The sequence below is a fragment of the Pelophylax lessonae genome, assembly GCF_965119305.1.
Source record: "Pelophylax lessonae genome assembly, chromosome: 6".
NCBI classification, from domain to species: domain Eukaryota; kingdom Metazoa; phylum Chordata; class Amphibia; order Anura; family Ranidae; genus Pelophylax; species Pelophylax lessonae.
The window spans coordinates 240,376,418-240,394,602 of NC_138773.1; the positions used below are offsets into that span (position 1 = coordinate 240,376,418).

General features: G+C 33.7%; 1 protein-coding gene across 1 annotated transcript in view; it reads left to right on the forward strand.

The window, feature by feature from the left end:
* The window catches only part of LOC309558726 (titin-like), a 320,308-nt gene that overhangs the window by 184,123 nt on the left and 118,000 nt on the right, over nt 1-18,185 (forward strand). The window contains exons 143-156 of the mRNA XM_082261775.1: nt 4,384-4,464; nt 4,978-5,061; nt 5,626-5,724; nt 5,938-6,018; nt 6,375-6,437; nt 6,670-6,744; nt 11,973-12,023; nt 14,132-14,530; nt 14,745-15,023; nt 15,305-15,580; nt 15,689-15,828; nt 16,876-17,002; nt 17,089-17,352; nt 17,552-17,818. Coding sequence (XP_082117901.1) covers nt 4,384-4,464; nt 4,978-5,061; nt 5,626-5,724; nt 5,938-6,018; nt 6,375-6,437; nt 6,670-6,744; nt 11,973-12,023; nt 14,132-14,530; nt 14,745-15,023; nt 15,305-15,580; nt 15,689-15,828; nt 16,876-17,002; nt 17,089-17,352; nt 17,552-17,818 — 2,286 coding nt within the window. The remainder of the gene's footprint in view (nt 1-4,383; nt 4,465-4,977; nt 5,062-5,625; nt 5,725-5,937; nt 6,019-6,374; nt 6,438-6,669; nt 6,745-11,972; nt 12,024-14,131; nt 14,531-14,744; nt 15,024-15,304; nt 15,581-15,688; nt 15,829-16,875; nt 17,003-17,088; nt 17,353-17,551; nt 17,819-18,185) is intronic.

Consider the following 18,185-nt stretch of genomic DNA (forward strand, 5'->3'; position numbering starts at 1 on the left):
GATGCTTCTTTTACTGTAAAAGGTATACTAGTTATTCTTGTCTCATCAATCATGATCATCCAGTCATTAGCTTACATTTCAACAGAAATGTATAAATCTTTAACTTGGTAGATCTCCCAAACAGTCACATGACTAAAGAAAATCCCAAACATTCTTTATTTAAATCAAAATATGATTCACACAAGCTAGGTGCTTTATAGTCATCATCACCTTTCTTTATGCCAGTTGTGTACCATTATAGAAATATATATCTAAACAATATAATATAATCAGCACCTATATCTATATTAGACAACAACACAAAACATCTGGCTCTGGAAGAAAATACACAAGCTTCAATACCTATAGATCAAGTTAGTCTCCCACAAAAACAAGGTATGTTGCAATCTATACCCATCCCCACAATCCAATTACTTATCACTCCAATTCTCTTACATCAATCCATCAACATATTTTACTCGTATCATGTAATACACATCTGTTTCTATTAAAGCCAGCTCATGTTAGCATTAATATCAAATTATATAACCGGTAGGTTTTGCGAAGAGCCAAGTGGTTAGAGATAAGCATCAAATCGATGCACTTGAAAGTGAAGATCATTTTATTTTAGAAGGTATTTTAAAATATATGTTATTATCATTCTTTCCATTAAATAATAATAATCCATTGTTCATCCAGCAATTAATAGCAGAACATATATAAATTACTGGGCTGTTCATACATTTCATGCTTATACTGTAAGACAGACATTCATGCTTATGAATGAGATTCTCATCATTATTTTTGTCCTAAGGGCTTCTCATGAAACCACTCTTCTCTTTCCAGTCCACCATGTACCAAATGCTCTACCTAACATTGTTTATACAGTAATAATGTATTTTTTTAATAGATACCCAAAAAAGGCATACCCTCAGAGAGAAACCACAAACCCTTTTATCTAAAAGAGAAGTTACTTCTCTTGAGGAAGGTAATTAAATACATTTTTCTGTAATTCTAATCAACCCCTTTTTCACATTGAGAACTGCTTTAATGATACTTTTTGAAATTTCTTCATTAGTTGAGGTACAAGAGGGGCGGAGTCTTGGCAAGAAGCCAGAAAAGATTATATTTAATAAAGAAGTCACTCATAGGAAAGGTAATCCTTGTAACTTTATATTGTACCTAGCATTTGTAATTTTTAGTAGCTGGGCACCTACTAATTTTAAAGTAATATTTTTAGTAATTGATGAACAAGGGAAGCTTATCCAAGAAGAAAAAATAGTCACTGAACCAAGAGAAGCCGATGTCCATATTGAAGGTATATTCATATAGTATGTAGCTAACTGTAAATCTGACATAAAATACACCAGAATAATTATCCAATGTAAAACTAATCTCTTTAAAAATAGGGGTCCAGAAAGGGCAGATTCCTCAAGGCAGGTTGCAGATTGCTGTTGAATCGACTCTTGAAACTGAATATCATTTTATTGAAGGTATATTTATACAGACTACACAAACATGTTAAGTTTTATTGTGGATTAGCAACTAGCATAAAGGGAAATATTAATACAAGCTAATATCTTTAAAGAGCTGGAGAATCAAACAAGACAGTCTCATAAAGAAAAGCCAGAGACTGCAGTGCAGTTACCCCGAAGAGATGCAAAATCAATCAAAAAAGGTAGATTATTTTGGCTCTTAGCTGAAGATGCTTAGTCATTTACATATTCATGGATTTTTTTGATACATACTAATCCTAAACTAATATCTTTAAAGCAGCAGTTTTTCAGGAAAGGCCAATACCTAAAGACAGACCAACAATACCTGTGCCAGAGAAAAAAGTTGTTACGGATCAAGAAGGTATAAGAGATCTTCTTTGTCATTTTATCATAACCATTAACAATCATTATGAGTATATTTTGAACTCAAACTAATATCTTTAAAGAGGTTGCAAGACAACTGGACTCTGAAGATGAGATTCCAATTTCTTTACCTGAAAAAGAAGTTATTTTTACAGAGAAAGGTATATTATTGTGAAATTAAAATGTGAATAATCTTAACACCATTATAAATAATCATGTTTAAAAGGGGGGGAGATAAAAAAGGAGTACAAAGAGAAATGTTCTCTCTTGTTCTTTCTGTCTGCCTATTTGTTTTGTCTTGTAATAGTTAAGTTACAGTATCGTTATCTTTAAAATAGTGGAACTGCCACAACCAACACCACTAAAAGAAAAAGCATCCACTACCATAACCAAAAAAGAAGTGAAGCCTCCTGCTGAAGGTACTTCATCTTCTTACTCCAATTATTTATATCAGATCAATGTATGTTGTGTTGTAGAAAAACAAATAACACAAAACTATTTTTAAAGTGCCTGCTGCTCCAAAGAAACCAATCCAAGAGCAGAAGCCAGCTATTCCTGTTGCTAAAAAGGAAGTAACAGCTCCTCCTGCAGGTATATCTGCATACTATCACAATATTTTGTCTGTCTTGTATGTAGTCCATATATACTAAAGTAAGACTACTCTTTAGTAGCTGAAGTGGGTAAGAAGCCTGTTCCAGAGGAGAAGCACCTACCTGTCACTAAAAAACAGATTGTTCCTCCTGTAGAAGGTACATATATAGTAGTTATTAAGATTGTGTATCATTAAATATACATGAAGGTTTCTTGCCTAAGTAAAAAAACTAATATCTTTTTAAATATCAGCTGTCAAATCCTGTTGTCTACTTCACAGATATTTTGTCTGTCCGTTGTAAATCTAACAATGAATTAATATCTTTAAAGAACCCACAGTGTTGCCAGCAAAACCAATTTTAGAAGAGAAAAAGCCTGTCACAGTTCCCAAAAAAGATATAGAACCTTCAGTAAAAGGTATACGACCTTTAATGTTCTTTTTTTCTTTCACCATATGATTGTACAGTTTTTACAAAATATACCTAAAATTAACTCAATATTTAAAAAAATCCAAATTAAATTTTTAGGTGTACAAAAGAAAGCAGTCACAGTTGAGAAAAAAGCTATTTATGAGCCTATTGAAGAGGTACCTTCTGTAAAAGGTATATTATAAAGCTTTAATCCATATTTAACTTTAATACGTTAGGTAAATTCATAGACAAACCTTAAAAAATAATTATCGTTTAAAGTCCCAACGCAACAGAAAAGGGCTATTGAAGAAACAACATCAGTTCGTGTAGCCAAGAAAGACGCTGTTCCAGGTATAATAAATAAAATATAATAGATTTTTTTCATTATTAATGCATTTTTTTCTTCTATTGAATACTTTAAATATTTTTTTAAAGTGCCTGATGAAAAGCCTACCCATGAGGAGAAACCTTATGCAAATGCTCCTCCTTTGACAGGTACTTAACATGAATATAGTATTTTTTATTTTAAAAGACATTTCTGTTAAAAAAAATCATGGGTATAAATATGTACTACTATAATATTTTTAAGTGGCAGGCTTTGTAAAACCAGCTGCATCACTTGAGGAAGTACCTGTGATTCTTTCAGAGGAAGATGAAGAGGAATATGGGCTAGATGAGGAAGGTATAGGTCTATTATCAGTGTTAATCATCCTCTGACTTTTCAGAAAAGTTTATGGTTTTCATCATAAGTATAAATTGTAAAGTAATTATACATTATGAGTATTCCAAGAAGCTCTAATTTTAAAGACTGACTTTTTAAGTCTAACTTGATACCCTATCATATAGAACTCATCATAAAACAGTCATTCCTCTTTATGTCCACATTAATTTTATAGCGGTACACTTTTTGAATGTCAATTTTAACTTCTTATTACACCAATCTTTTTGCTTGTCTTTGTCTGAGTTTGTTTTTGTTTGTTTATCTGTAATGGTATTGTTTGTCGTGTCCTCATTCATATAATCTTTATATATATATCTTTACATGTAAATCAAGGTTGGATGTTTTTAAATCATTCACTTTGTTCTTTGCTAAACATTGAAATCCTGTTCTTTTAAGATTATGAATTTGAGAAGACAGCATCTCCCCTCAAAAAAGAGGAGACTTTTAAAATTGAAGGTATTAGGGATTTTCCTATCAGCATTAATATCATACTTGCCATTATCAACCATCATTACATAAAATGCAGGCATGAATATTTTGTTTATGTTATATGTCTTTGTTTTTACAGTCTGTATGTTTTTGCTTGTAATGGTTCCATTTCATATAGGATCTTATTCATCTAGAACCATCATTGATTTCACCATTTATTTTTTATAACCTGTCATTTCATTTCATCAGCCATTGCTCACTATCATTATCTTGTGTGTGACATCTTTACAATCTTTACAGATTATTTTCAAACAGGTTATTCTTGCACTTTCCTTGAAGAAATGTAAACATTAAAATTCACAATGTAGTAAATATCCCCCTATTTTCTTCAAAGTTCCAGAGGACAAAAAGAAGATTATGCCTGGAAAGCCAACTCCATCTGAGCCAGAAAAAGTTGAACTTAAGCCTTCCAAAGGTAGAACATTTTATAGATTATATCTGCAGAAGAGGGCAAATAATTATAATTTACTTATTGATTGTGAGCAGCAAGAAGTATTTATTATCGGGTTTCTTGGGACTCTATTTAGCCTACCTGTCTGTTTAGTATATGTATAGTATATGTGTTTATATTTATCTTTACTATTAATTTGACCAGTATATTGTCTAAATATTAAATAAAAATATTTTTTTAGCAACTAATTGACATCCTGTATACTAGATCAAAAGCAAAAATTATTAAGCTTACACAGGTTATCATTAATCATTTTTTGAATGTAAGAAATTTTTTAAGTGAATCCTAAAATTTCTGATAATCAACAAAACTTTAATAGCTGAAAAAAAAATCACAATGGAGGCAAAATTACTCCAACTTAGTTGAAACGTCTATTTATTTAAGTGTTTAAGTTTATAAATAATATATGCTATATATTTTTTAATAAGGTGTATATATAGTAAGTTAACTCTAGATATAAATCTATGTTTTTTTAAGTATCCGAACCAGTAAAGAAAGTTATCCCTAAACCTAAACCAACGATTCTACCTCCTAAAAAAGAAGAAATTAGTTTTAAGAAAGGTATATTAGTATATTCAAATTATAGTATTCCAGCTTTTTTAACTATGGAATCTGCTACTAAAGTATTAATCACTTTATGCAATGTTCCACTTATTGTTTTAAAAGTTAAGTTGAATAACACGCAAAGGCAAAAACAAGTATTTTTCAAATATGCACTCAAGAAAAAGCCAGCAATTTGCCATAATTGAACAAGCTTGCTTAAAGACAGAGTAATATGTAATAATAGCATAACTTTTTTTTATAACATTGAATAACTACTAATAGAAACTTTTTTTAACTGGGGGAGTTTACTGGCAAATCGCTATATTGTTTACAATAATATACCTCAAAAATTTTAAAAAATTAATCCATCTACGTTAACATAAAAAGCAAAAAAACTTAGTAAAAAGTCTGTATTTGTGTATTATTTGTCTTTTCATTTCTTTTAAAAGTGCCAAAGTCTTTAAAGGTCGGTGTTGTGTGTGTTTGTCATGCTTAATGCTTCATGCTCTGGAATGTAATGTATTACAACATACTATACCTTTAGCAGTCCAGAGTGAAAAAAAGCAATTCTTTGTCTTAAAGTTCTAAAACCTGTCAAAAAAGAAGCTGAAGAGCCTCCTGCTTTGAAACCAGCTGAGAAGGTTAAAAGGCCTGAACCTCCAGTGGAGAAAAAGCCTGAAGGTAACTAATAATGCTGTATCTTTATAACACTGTGAGCAGTGTGTTCTCTTTTATTAAGCATTGTGTGTTTTGTGTAGCTCTTATGTGTAAACAAATCCATGTAGAGTTTATTTGTAGTGTTTATGTATTATTGTTATTAGTTAATCTTAAAAAAGCATTTAGCACAAGGTAAGTTCAATGGAACCGATTATAAAAATCAATATTATTTTTAAGTTCCTGAAGTCCAGAAGAAAAAGTTACCAGAAGTCACACCAGCTGTGAAAAAAGAGGAAATAAAGCCTGAGCCAGCTAAAGGTATATACATTATGGGATTGCCTGCTATTTGGACAACTGGCTAATCCTTTTTTAATGTATAAAGCATTGAAGTGTGGCCTAAAAAATAAACAAGAAGCTGAATTTTGTTTTTTTCTGTGTTAACCATTATCCTTAATTGCTTTAAACTGATACAAAAGAAATCTTTACTAAAAATGTCTTTAATTATGTTTTTTTTTTTTAGTACTGAATAAAATGTGTAATTTTCTAACTTTAAAAGTTTTTAAACTATTCCACTAATTATATTAATTTTAAACACTATACCTAACTAATGAACCCATGAGCAATGTTATCAATGTTGCATATAACTGAATTAACAAGTCATAATATATTTAAAGTTGCAGCGGAAGCTAAGCCTTCACCGGTGTCTGTGTCCCCAAAAGAGCCATCACCTGTACAAGGTAGGACTCATTATTATAGGAAGCCAGTGGCTTTGTTAACCATAAAAGTTATGCTTATATCTGGCTTACTATTAATTTCATAATAACATCAGTGCAAACAATAGTATTGTTCTAGGTAAATACATTAAATTTGAAATGTATTTTGTAAATATAGAACGTATGCCTAGTAACATTATGTATCATGTCATGTGCACTAAACATTAACTTACTTTAAATTAATTTCAATTTAAAGCTGTTCCATCACCAAAAGGAGATGAAGCTGCTGTTACAGCACCAGTTACAACTCCAGTTGTTGGAAAGAAAACAGGTACATGTTCTGTGTTGTTTGTTTTAGGTTCATAAAATATAAAGCAAGTTCCTTTGTACTTTGATAAATAAACACTCACATATAGTCAAGTATATGTTTCTTACATTTTATTTGGATTTAAGTGGCTTCATGGTAAATATAAAAAAGTTATGATGTTTTTGCAGAATGTTAAGTCCGTCTGTCAAAGTATTTTTGAGATTATATGAAACTGCATTTAGTTATTAGTTATTAAGTTTTAAATTATGTTTAACTATACAAACAGTATCATAACAAATTGTGTTTTGCAAGTGGCCCTAGGTTTCCATGGGTGCATGTTGTGACTTCTGTTTCCTTCCTATAAACTGAACCTGTTATATTCTCATGCTGTCCCCACATCCCCCTCCCAATTGCTTATAGTTACCCTTCCTTTGCTTCCTCATCACTCTTATTTGGCCAACTGGGGTAAAAAGAAAAACCTGGTGCTTCTGTGAATGGGAAGCATGTGGCACACTCCACTTCCCCCCATAAGCCTTTATAACCAGTCGTCAAGCACCAGTGCTGTAACTTGAGAATAGGGAGAGAATTTTTTGTATATGTATATTATCATGTTAGCACCCTTTATTGGGGACATTATTGATGCATCATGCTCATGGAACTAAGGGGGAGATTTACTAAAACTGGTGCACTCAGAATCTGGTGCAGCTGCACATGGTAGCCAATCAGCTTCTAACTTCAGTTTGTTCAATTAGGCTTTGATGATAATACCTGGAAGCTAATTGGTTACTATGTAGAGCTGCACCAGATTTTGCACCATGCACTTTTAGTAAATAACCTCATAAGTGTTTATTTAGATAGCAAAATAATAGAGAAGTCATCAATTGAATATTGTTTTTTTTTATCTGTGCTGTTTTGTATCTGATGCTTGGTTAGTGTGTTTTTTCTTACTTTGTATGTCTTTTTGTGTATGTATAGATTTAAACGTGTCAATTGTTGTGGCTGTCTTATTTGTTTTGTACACTAAAGTTTCTATATGTTTTTCTTGTATAGAGTTTTGTGTTTGGAATATCACTACGTGTATGTGTGTGCATTTACGTTTGCTTTATGTTTTGAATTGTGTTTTATGCATACAGTCTTAAATAAAAATGATACAAATCTTACTTTTTAAATAAAATGTTAAACCTTTGTAGTCACAGAGAAACCGGGTGTGCCAATAAAAATAATGCAAAAAGGTAAAATACTGACTGAAGAAAGCAAAGTAGAAGCAGTCTGGAGAGTGCCTTTTTTCTCTGGTGACAATTTTATTCCTATTGAAGAGGATGTAAGCCTTAAGGCAGAAAGACTATTTACAGATGTAATTGAAGAGGAAAGAAAGATTTTTATAAAGGAAGAAGGAAAGATCTATGCAACTTCCAAGGATAAGATTTTTGAACAACGAGAGTCTGAAGAAATTATTGAGTATACAGAAGAAATTACAAAAAAGGAAGGTAAAGATGAACCAGACAAATATTTAAAAACAAAAGTTATAGTAGAGGACAAGAAAAAATATAAACCAGCTAAGATTTCTGTTGAAGAAGAGCAAGAGGAAAGAGATGCATTCTACCAGCCCGAAATTGAAGTTAATATTATTACACACAAAAAAGGTTTGGTTAAGGTAATTCCTGAAAAGCCAAGCATCAAAGTAATGCCAAAATTGGAGGTAAAAAAAGAGGGTAAAGAAAAGAAAAAAGATAAAGAAATAATTGGTGTCTCACCAGAAGAGGCATCAGAGAAGGTCAAAGAGGGTAAAATTGAAAAGAAGAAAATTACTCAGCATAAACTCACTATTTCTTCTGGTGAGGAAGAAGACAAAGTAGAATCCAGTAGTGCTGTAAGTGGGGAAGAATTAGAGACATATGAGGAACAAATTGAAATACCAATCAAAAAAGGTAAAGAAGCTAAATTAGATAAAACTTTGAAGAAGGACAAAAAAGTAAATCAAAAAGCTATACCAAAAGAATCTGTTCTTTCCTACAAAGAAGCAGTAGATAAGAAAGGGGAGAAGCAGGAAAAAATAGTTGAAAAGATTCCTCAGTATGAGCCCATTATTTCTTCTGGGGATGAAGATGAAGACATATTAGAGCTTACAAGTTCTGAAAGTGAGGATGTTTTAGAGGTCCTCATGGAAAAAACTGAAAGACACATCCAGAAACCTAAGGATGCTAAAATAGAAAAACCTGAGAAGAGTGAAAAAATAAGCAAAAAGGGTATAACAAAAGAACCTGTTCTTTCTCACAAAGAAAGAGTAGTTAAGAAGGATGAAAAATATGAAAAGATAACAAAAAAGATTCCACAGTATGAACCTACTCTTTCTCGTGGGGAAAAACAAGATGATAAAGTAAAGCTTAGTAGTCCTGAAAGTGAAGACATTTTAGAGGCCCATATGGAACTATCTAAAATTCCCATCACAAAACCTAAGGATGGTAAAGTAGATAAAAAAGAACCTGCTGTTTCTTACCAAGAAACAGTAGACAAGAAGGATGAAAAACATAAAAAGATTGTGAAAAGGATTCCTCAGTATAAACCTTCTAGTTCTCCTGGGGAAGAAGAAAAAGTAGTGATTAGCAGTCCTGAAAGTGATGACATTTTAGAGGCCCACACAGACCAAACTGAAACACCTATCCAAAAAGCTAAAGAGACAAAATTTGATAAAACTGAAAAATTAATAAAAGATAAAACAAAAGAACAATATAAAGAAACAGTAGACAAGAAGGATGAAAAGCATAAAAAATTAAAAAAGATTCTTCAGTCTGAGCCCGCTATTTCTTCTTCTGAAGAAGAAAAATATAGCAGCGCTGAAAGTGATGAAATATTAGATGCCCAAGGAGAAAAAATAAAAATACCCATTAAAAAAACTAAGGAAGGTCAATTAGATAAAAATAAGGAGAAAGCTAAGAAAGTCACTGAAAAGGGTAAAACAAAAAAGCCTGCTGTTTCCTACAAAAAAGAAGAAGGAGTAGAATTGATCGGTGATGAAAGTGATGATTTACCAGAGATCCAAGATGAATATGTTAAAAAACCTAGCAGGAAAGTAAAAGAGTCTAAATTAGGCTCGCCTGTAGAGAAAGCAAAACAAATAAAAAAGATTTCCACTAAAGAACCTGTTGTTACACCTAAGAAAACAGCAACTGAACAATTAGAAATTAGCAGTGCAGAGAGTGAGGGGCTACTAGAGGATCTAGATGAGCATGCTGAGAAATCTTTAAAAAAGATAGACGAGGTTGGAACAGATAAAATCATAGAGAAGGCTAAAAAAGTTACTAAAAAGGTGCCAATAAAAGAGGCTATTGTTTCTCCAGAGGATGCACTATATGAAAGAATGAAAATAAGCAGCGTTGAAGGCAAGAAATCTTTAGAGTCTCCTGAAGAAGATGTGAAGTGGTTACATGGAAAACCTACTCAAAAATTAAAAGAAGGTGACAGTACAAAACCAGATAGGGCAAAAATATTGCATAAAGGTGAAAAGGCAGATTTACAACAAGTTGAGGAAATAGCACAGAAAAAAGTCACCCGTATAGCAGAAGGGGGGGATAAATTTAAAGAAAAGACAGATGCAGACCTAGGAAAAGAAATACCTGATAAGAAGAGTGTTGTGGATCTTAAGAAAAAAGAGCAGCTTTCAGAAGATATTGCACACAAGGAGGATGTAATTCATTCCAGCAGATCGCCTAAAGATACTAGGAAGGCTCCAATAATACCTGTTGTAAGTGCAAAAGGAGAAAAAGGAGCAGGTGTGCATGCTGCTATACCCACTGTTGAAATATCAATTGAAGAACCTCCTTCTGTAGATGAGATTCCTTCATATGATGCCAAACAAGAGATAGAACAGGACAGTAAAGTATTTGGGGAATCCAAAGTTACTACAGTGGAAGATGTCCTTGAGCATCCAACAGAGAAAGTCAGAAAGTTTGCAAAACCTGAAAAGAAGACAGGCATCCCACACCTTCAAGAATCAGCAGCAGAGCCTAAAAAAGAAAGTCTTTCCCCATTACAGCAAATTAGTCGTTTGAAAACCCCAGTTGATAAAGACAAAATATCAGTAAAGGTACAACCTGAAGAAAGAAAGCCTGTAATTCCAGCTCTTAAAAAAGTGGAAAGGATTAAAACTCCTCTGCCTGCAGAGGAACAGTTTCTACCTGGCAAAGGGATTTCACCTAAAGATGATAGATCTTTGAAAGTGATTAGTAGAACTAGCACTCCTACGGACAGAAGAAAGGTGGAGCAAAAGAAATCCTTAGACAAAGAGACGCCTCAAGATGAAAGCTCTTTTAAAGTGATTAGCAGAACTAGCACTCCTATTGACAGGAAAAAAGTAGAACAAAAGAAATCCTCAGACAAAGTAACACCTCCTTCTAGAAGCCCACTTAAAGATAAGGATTCAGCATCTCTGAAAACAGAAACAGATTCCAATGACATGGAGGAATTAGAAGAAGATGAAACCTGGGAACAAGAATTGGAAAGTACTTCTGAACAGACTGACTATGGCTCAGAAGAAGATATACTTAGTGAAGATAGTGGACAAGGAAGGAAAAGGGCCAGAGAAACTCCAGGAAAAGCCATTGGTAGACGAGGTGAGAAGTCTCTGCAGGAAAAGGTCTGCTTTTAAAATGTCATGCGCTACCATCATTTTCATTGGTCATATGCACTAAATAAATTTGGATGGAAGGCTTGTCCCATATTTGTTGGAAGAAACTGATCATCCGCTTCATACCCATAAACTTGTATTCATAAGCATCTTTGGAGAAGAAACATCACCATGTGTTATTTGTCTCATATTAAATGTCAACGTTAAATGTCTTCATTCTTTATGTTATAGAAACATACTTGTCATACAATTTCCAGTTTCTTAATGTTTCATTGTCTGTCTTCATGTGTGTGCATTTTGTTCTGAGAAAATTATCCACTCACTTTTGCATTTTAGATCATAATCTAACTTCACTATTTTCATGTACCACAGCCTAATATTTGTATTAAGTCATTTCATTCATGCTACATATAAAGTTTTTTTTAGCATTAATGTATAATTCATCATATTATGATTGCACCAGTCTTCCTCACTGCTTGTTTAGGCCATTTGTGTAAGTATGCACTTTTATAAACTTCTATTTCTGAAACTCACTTTAGAGTTTTATGTAAGAAAAATATTTGAGACCTCAGCATTAAAAATTGATTGAACAGTAGTTAAATGTACTAACAACACTGTTTCACTTTAGATACTAAAACACCAAAAGAGGAGGCTCCTAAGGGTAAACTTCCCTTTAAAGGTGAGACTAGTTTGCTTTGGATTTCACATGCTTGTCTTTTCAAAATGTATGTATAAGTGCTGTTACGGTAAACCAGTTATGAGAGAATATTTGAGGCAAATGCTGAACATCTTATAAAATGCTGTTTGCATGGCTGCCATGCTTATCCTTTAGTGTCAGTGCTGAGGCAAGCATGCAGAAAGTGTTTCAAGTCTGTTAATCCAACAAAAAAAATATGCAAGAGGATCTAAATGACAACTAAGCAACTAGCATGTTCAAAAGGATATCATTAAAGGGTTGGTTCCCCTTTAAAAAACATCCCTTATTCCTGTTAAGGGGGCCATATTAACAAAAAGCATTGTGCAAATACAAAAAAAACAGTTCCTCTCATTATCTTTAGTCCCTGCAAAGCTACTACTTACAATTGCCGGTATTTCAAAAGGCGCATTTGGATTACCCTTACACGTACGTCTCTCACTCAATACAGATAAGCTCCTTCTCTGTGAGACTTACTGAATCCCATGATGCCTTGCCCAGTTCTTGCTTACTCTCTCTGTCTCTCTACACTTCTCTGTGATGCCTCCACCCGCTTTCCCCCAGTAAAGCTCATTCCTGCAAACAACTACATGGCAGTGTGTTTTTTGGCTTCCCTACACCTCTCCATGGTGCCCCCCCTCCTCCCCCCTCAGTATCGGAATGAGCTGGCTTGTGTATTTACTCGCTTATCTACACAGGCAATTATAAAGTAATTTTACAAAATGAATAAGTAGTAGAGAGAGGAGAGGGGTGAGAAAGAGGGGAGAGAGAGTGAGGAAAGAGAAAAGAAAAAAAAAATATATATATATATATAGCGAGAGAGAGAGACGGATAGAGAGAGAAAGAGAGAGAGAGAGGATTATTGAGAAAGATATAAACGAGAAATAGAGAGACTACCTAATCCTGAAAAAAGCTTTATAGAAACATGCATTACTAAACACTGGATTTTCACTTTCTTTTTTATTTTATTTTTTACTAATCACCTTTTGAGGATAATTAGGAAATTGTTTACTGTATATGTTGTGTGTGTTTTTTTTTTTTTTTTTTTTTTACACATAGGAATTGAAAAGTTGAAAAGGGAATTGTTTTGGGTTGTCTCTCACATAGCACTGCACAATTTATGTTTAGATGATAATTTACATATGTATATGCTTAAACGCATGGGATTTGTATGTTTTTTATTATACCACATGTTGCTATAGAGATAAATGGAGAGAGGAGTGTATGAAGTGAAGGGGATGAGAAATACAGAGAGGAGGAAAATGAGGTACAGAGAGAGATATGGAGGAGGAGAAGGAGCGAGAGAGAGATACAGAAAGAGTGAGAGGTATAGAGAGAAAGAAGAAATTGTTTTGATATACACTATATAGACTTACGTATAATGGGACTTTGCAGTTCTTCTTATATTTCCTGCAACTCCCTATTCTTATTCTATCTATAATCAGAGCTTAGTGGAGCTTACAGGAGGAAGAGAAAACTGAGCAGAGTGAAATGCTATTTCAGGTGCCAGCCCCTCCCAAACAGGCACAAAGGCAATGATTCACAGAACTTGTTGTTTCCTATTAGCTCAGTGAACTACAATCCCAGATGGCATTGCAAGAAGGAAGTAGGAAGCAGGAAGAGAAGGTTTAAATGCATTTTTTTAAATGACTTACAAAAATGGGATATCCAGAACACAGGGTTGAAAATTTTTTAGAAAAAAAAGATTTTGCACATTAAGATTGTCATCAATGTTAGGCATGATATATGAAGGCATTAGATTTTTAGTGCTGAAGGTGAACTTACACTTTAATGACAATCCACATTATTTTCTCATGACAGTTTCCTATAAACAACTTTTGAAACTACCATCCCATGATTTACACATCTGACAGCCAATACATTGCTTCATTGCTTTACTAACTAAAGCTGTCCTGATTTTATTATATTGTGCACTGTTGTGTAAATAATTATGTGTGACTTGCTATATTTTTATATTAACCAAATTTAAAGTATAGCCAGTGTTTAAAATGCACTGGAAGAAAGATGTAAGATTTATACAAGCATCATCTTCACCAAGTCTCTGTTTTGCCATGTCCACATCTAAATTTTAGGTATCAAAAAGACACCTTCACCATTAGATGCTGACAAGAAGAAACTTCGCCCCGGCAGTGGTGGTGACAAACCTCCAGATGAACCAGCATTCACTTACCAGCTGAAGGCCGTGCCATTAAAGTTTGTCAAGGAGTTGAAGGACATTGTGTTACAAGAAGCAGAGTCTGTTGGCTCTTCAGCAATTTTCGAGTGCCTTATTTCACCCTCTACTGCTATTACCTCCTGGATGAAGGATGGCAGCAACCTAAGAGAAAGCCCCAAGCATAAGTTCATTTCTGATGGCAAAGACAGGAAACTTCATATTATTGATGTGCAGCTTTCGGACACTGGAGAATATACCTGTGTAGCAAAACTTGGCAACAAGGAGAAGACATCTACAGCCAAACTTATTGTTGAAGGTATTACACTTTATTTAAAAAAGGAAATAATATCTGTGAAGAATTTTAGTTTAATTTGTACTTGGAATGAACATTTTTTTAAATAATATTGTGTTGGTACCACAGTGTTAAACCTTCATTACAAAGCCTGCTTTTGTACTTTGCTCAAGTCATGTTAATGTAATACATAAAGTATCACATATACACGTATGTAATCTTTTCTTTATTCATACAGAATTGCCTGTTAAATTTGTAAAGACTCTGGAAGAAGAAGTCACTGTTGTGAAAACACAGCCTATGTATCTGAGCTGTGAACTTAATAAAGATAGAGACGTAGTCTGGACAAAGGATGGCAAGAAGCTCAGTGAGGTTTCACCTGGCAGATACCAAACAAATATTATAGGATTAAACCGTACTCTAACTATCGTGGCTGCAGATGATGCAGATGCTGGAGTATACACCTGTGCCGTAGAAAGTGCTAACATCAAATGCTCCTCAAATGTCAAAGTTGTTGGTAAGTCAAAAACCAAAAACATTTAAAAATATTAATATTTCTAATATTTACCTAGTGACCTAGAAAATCAAATTGCTTAATAAAAGCCTAAGCCTTTAAAACCTACAAAAGAAAAAAAAAAAGGATTGGTGGCATCAGTATAAAATAACATTTTTTCTCAATAGGTTAGCACTGAGTTCAAATTTTTTAAAAAAGCTTTTTCTACACATATTGCTAGTAATAAGCTTACTGTATTTAAAACAACAATACATATTAATTTCATTGTACTTTTTTTCTGGCAGAGGTAATTCGTGACTGGTTGGTCAAGCCTATTCGTGACCAACATGTTAAACCCAAAAATACAGCAACTTTTGTGGCAGATATTGTTAAGGACACTCCAAACATAAAATGGTTTAAGGGAGAAGAGGAGATTCCACTAGAACCAACTGACAAAACTGAGCTGAAGAAAGAGGGGAATAAAATATATCTTATTATCAAAAATGCTGGTCCAGAAGATGTTGGAGAATATTCTGTAGAAGTTGAAGGAAAACGTGTTACAGCTAAGCTTTCTCTGGGTGGTAAGTAAACATTATTTTTTTTTTTAAATGAATTCAAGAACGTCTGTTTAATTGTCGTGAAACAGTAGCCTGTAGTGCTGTCAATTAACTTTCTTTTCTTTACCTAAGAGCGTGAAGTTGACCTTGTCAAGCCAATTGAAGATGTTGTGATTTACGAAAAGGAATCTGCTTCCTTTGACTGTGAAATATCTGAGGCAGATATTCCTGGAGAATGGAAATTGAAAGGAGAATCTCTGCGGCCATCACCTGTAAGATACTATAAAAAGGCCTATATTTCAACATGTAACAGTATATAAAGCAGATATGTGCTAAACACATAACAGTTTATCAGAAGTCAGTTTTATTTGCTTTGGTTTAGCTAGGCTGCAAAAAAAAAAAAAAATTATAATTGACTGCTTTTAAAGGCAGTACTGGACAATAGCACACTTGATTAATTTAAATGTTTGTAAAGCAGCATATTGGCTTAGTAGTTAAGACTTCTGCCTTGCTGTACTCAAATCCCAGACAGGATACTATCTGCATTGAGTTTGCATATACTGTCTGTGGTTGTGTTGGTTTCCTCTAGGTATTCTAGTTTCTTCCCACGCTTCAAAGATGTGTTGATAGGGTTATTGGCTCCTGCCTCAGTCGGTCCTACATGTGTGTCTATCTGAGATAGGGACCATAGATTGTAAGCTACCTGAGAGCAAAGACTGATGTGAATATACAGTATGTAAAGTGCTGCATACATTGTTAGTGCCTATATAATGTAAAATACTGCAATACAATAAATTAAAATAAACCCAAGACATATTTTATTAGCTGTAAAAAGAGTTTAAAATGTAAAGGAGTCTACTAAGAGTTAGGACCTCTGTAAGTATTTTTTTCTGTTTGTGTCCCTGCTAGGGAGATTAGCCCTCACTATTGGTCTTAGTTACCATTGGCCATGTACCAAAATAATTGAGAGGAAATCATTCAATGGGTAAACCTATTCTAGTGACTAAGAGGGAATAATCCTAATTTGGAGTGATCTCCTCTTAATTCTTGTTGTTGACAGAAAGTGAAGAAAAATCTCCCCAACAGGAGAAAAAAAAAAAGAAGCAAACTGTGGTAATGAGTCTCTGTTCTGTTAAAAAGTAAAAACTGTATTTATATACACGTTAAATAAGATCCTAGACATAAGATACATTTGTTTTCCAAATGTAATGTTCAACAGCAAAAAAATATATATGGCATAACTTAGGAAGTAGAGTTTGTAATAAATATTTTAATGTGTCCTCATATTTAGATTAATTATCAATATCTTTGCTTCCTAGACATGTGAAATCAGGGCTGAAGAAGGAAAACGTTTCCTCACCCTCCATAAAGTCAAAGTTGAACAGGCTGGAGAAGTTTTATTCCAGGCTTTGAATGCAGTTACCTCTGCTGTTCTTACTGTAAAAGGTATGCTTGTCCTGGTGAAATTGTTGTCTGTATACATTACATGTTCTACCTTTGCTTAACGTCTATAAACCACATTTTGTCTCCAGAAATCGAGCTCGACTTTGCTGTTCCACTGAAAGATGTTACTGTTCCAGAGAAGCGCCAGGCTAGATTTGAATGTGCTCTTACCCGAGAAGCAAATGTCATATGGTCAAAAGGCCCAGATATTATCAAGGCCGGTGACAAATTTGACATTATTTCTGATGGAAAGAAGCACATCTTGGTCATTAATGACTCTGCTTTTGATGATGAAGGGGAATACACTGCAGAGGTTGATGGCAAAAAGACAACAGCCAAGCTCACGGTTGAAGGCAAGTCAGAACTGACAGTAGAGATGAGAAAATTATGGAAAATTATATTTTATGAATTCTCTAAATTAGGGTTTCTTTAATGGGAGAAATTAAAATGCTCCATCTTGTTATAACAATTTTGGGGTGCTCCAAGAGTGCAGTGAATTTTTACCTGGCGGAAAAGTGAATGGTGTGTTAACTAGTGATACTTTTGTTACAGGCATCAGACTTAAATTTATTTCACCACTTAAAGATCAAACCGTTAAAGAGGGAGAAACAGCTCACTTTGATTTTGAGCTTTCCCATGAGAATATGCCTGTTACCTGGTACAGAAATGATAAGAAGCTTCACACAAGTAGGACTGTTCTTATCTCTGAAGAAGGCAAGATTCATAAGCTGGAAATAAGAGAAGTGACTCTTGATGACATCTCCCAGATTAAGGCTGAAGTCAAAGGTCTACATTCATCAGCAAACCTAAAAGTATTAGGTATGATATATGTTTTATAGCAGTCACACAAATGTTACTGATAATTATATACAACTATACAATTACATAACATTTGGCACAAGTAATACATCCCTCTGCCACCAAATCAGATTCCTGAAAACCACTGAATGGTACTTCTTCCTATCCTTGCACGACAGTTTTCGTTAAGCACAACAGTTTTCTTTCGGCTTTCTTTCCTCTTCCACAATACTTGGTTCAGCATATGTTGTTACACCAGTGCTCAGTTAACCATCCTAAGCTTAAGTATCGGAGCAGATTTAATGAAACTGTGACCAGCTACTGCAAACATCATGATGAAGATGAAAATGCTTTTAATGTAGATTGCTTAAACCCCTAGTGCTTCTTT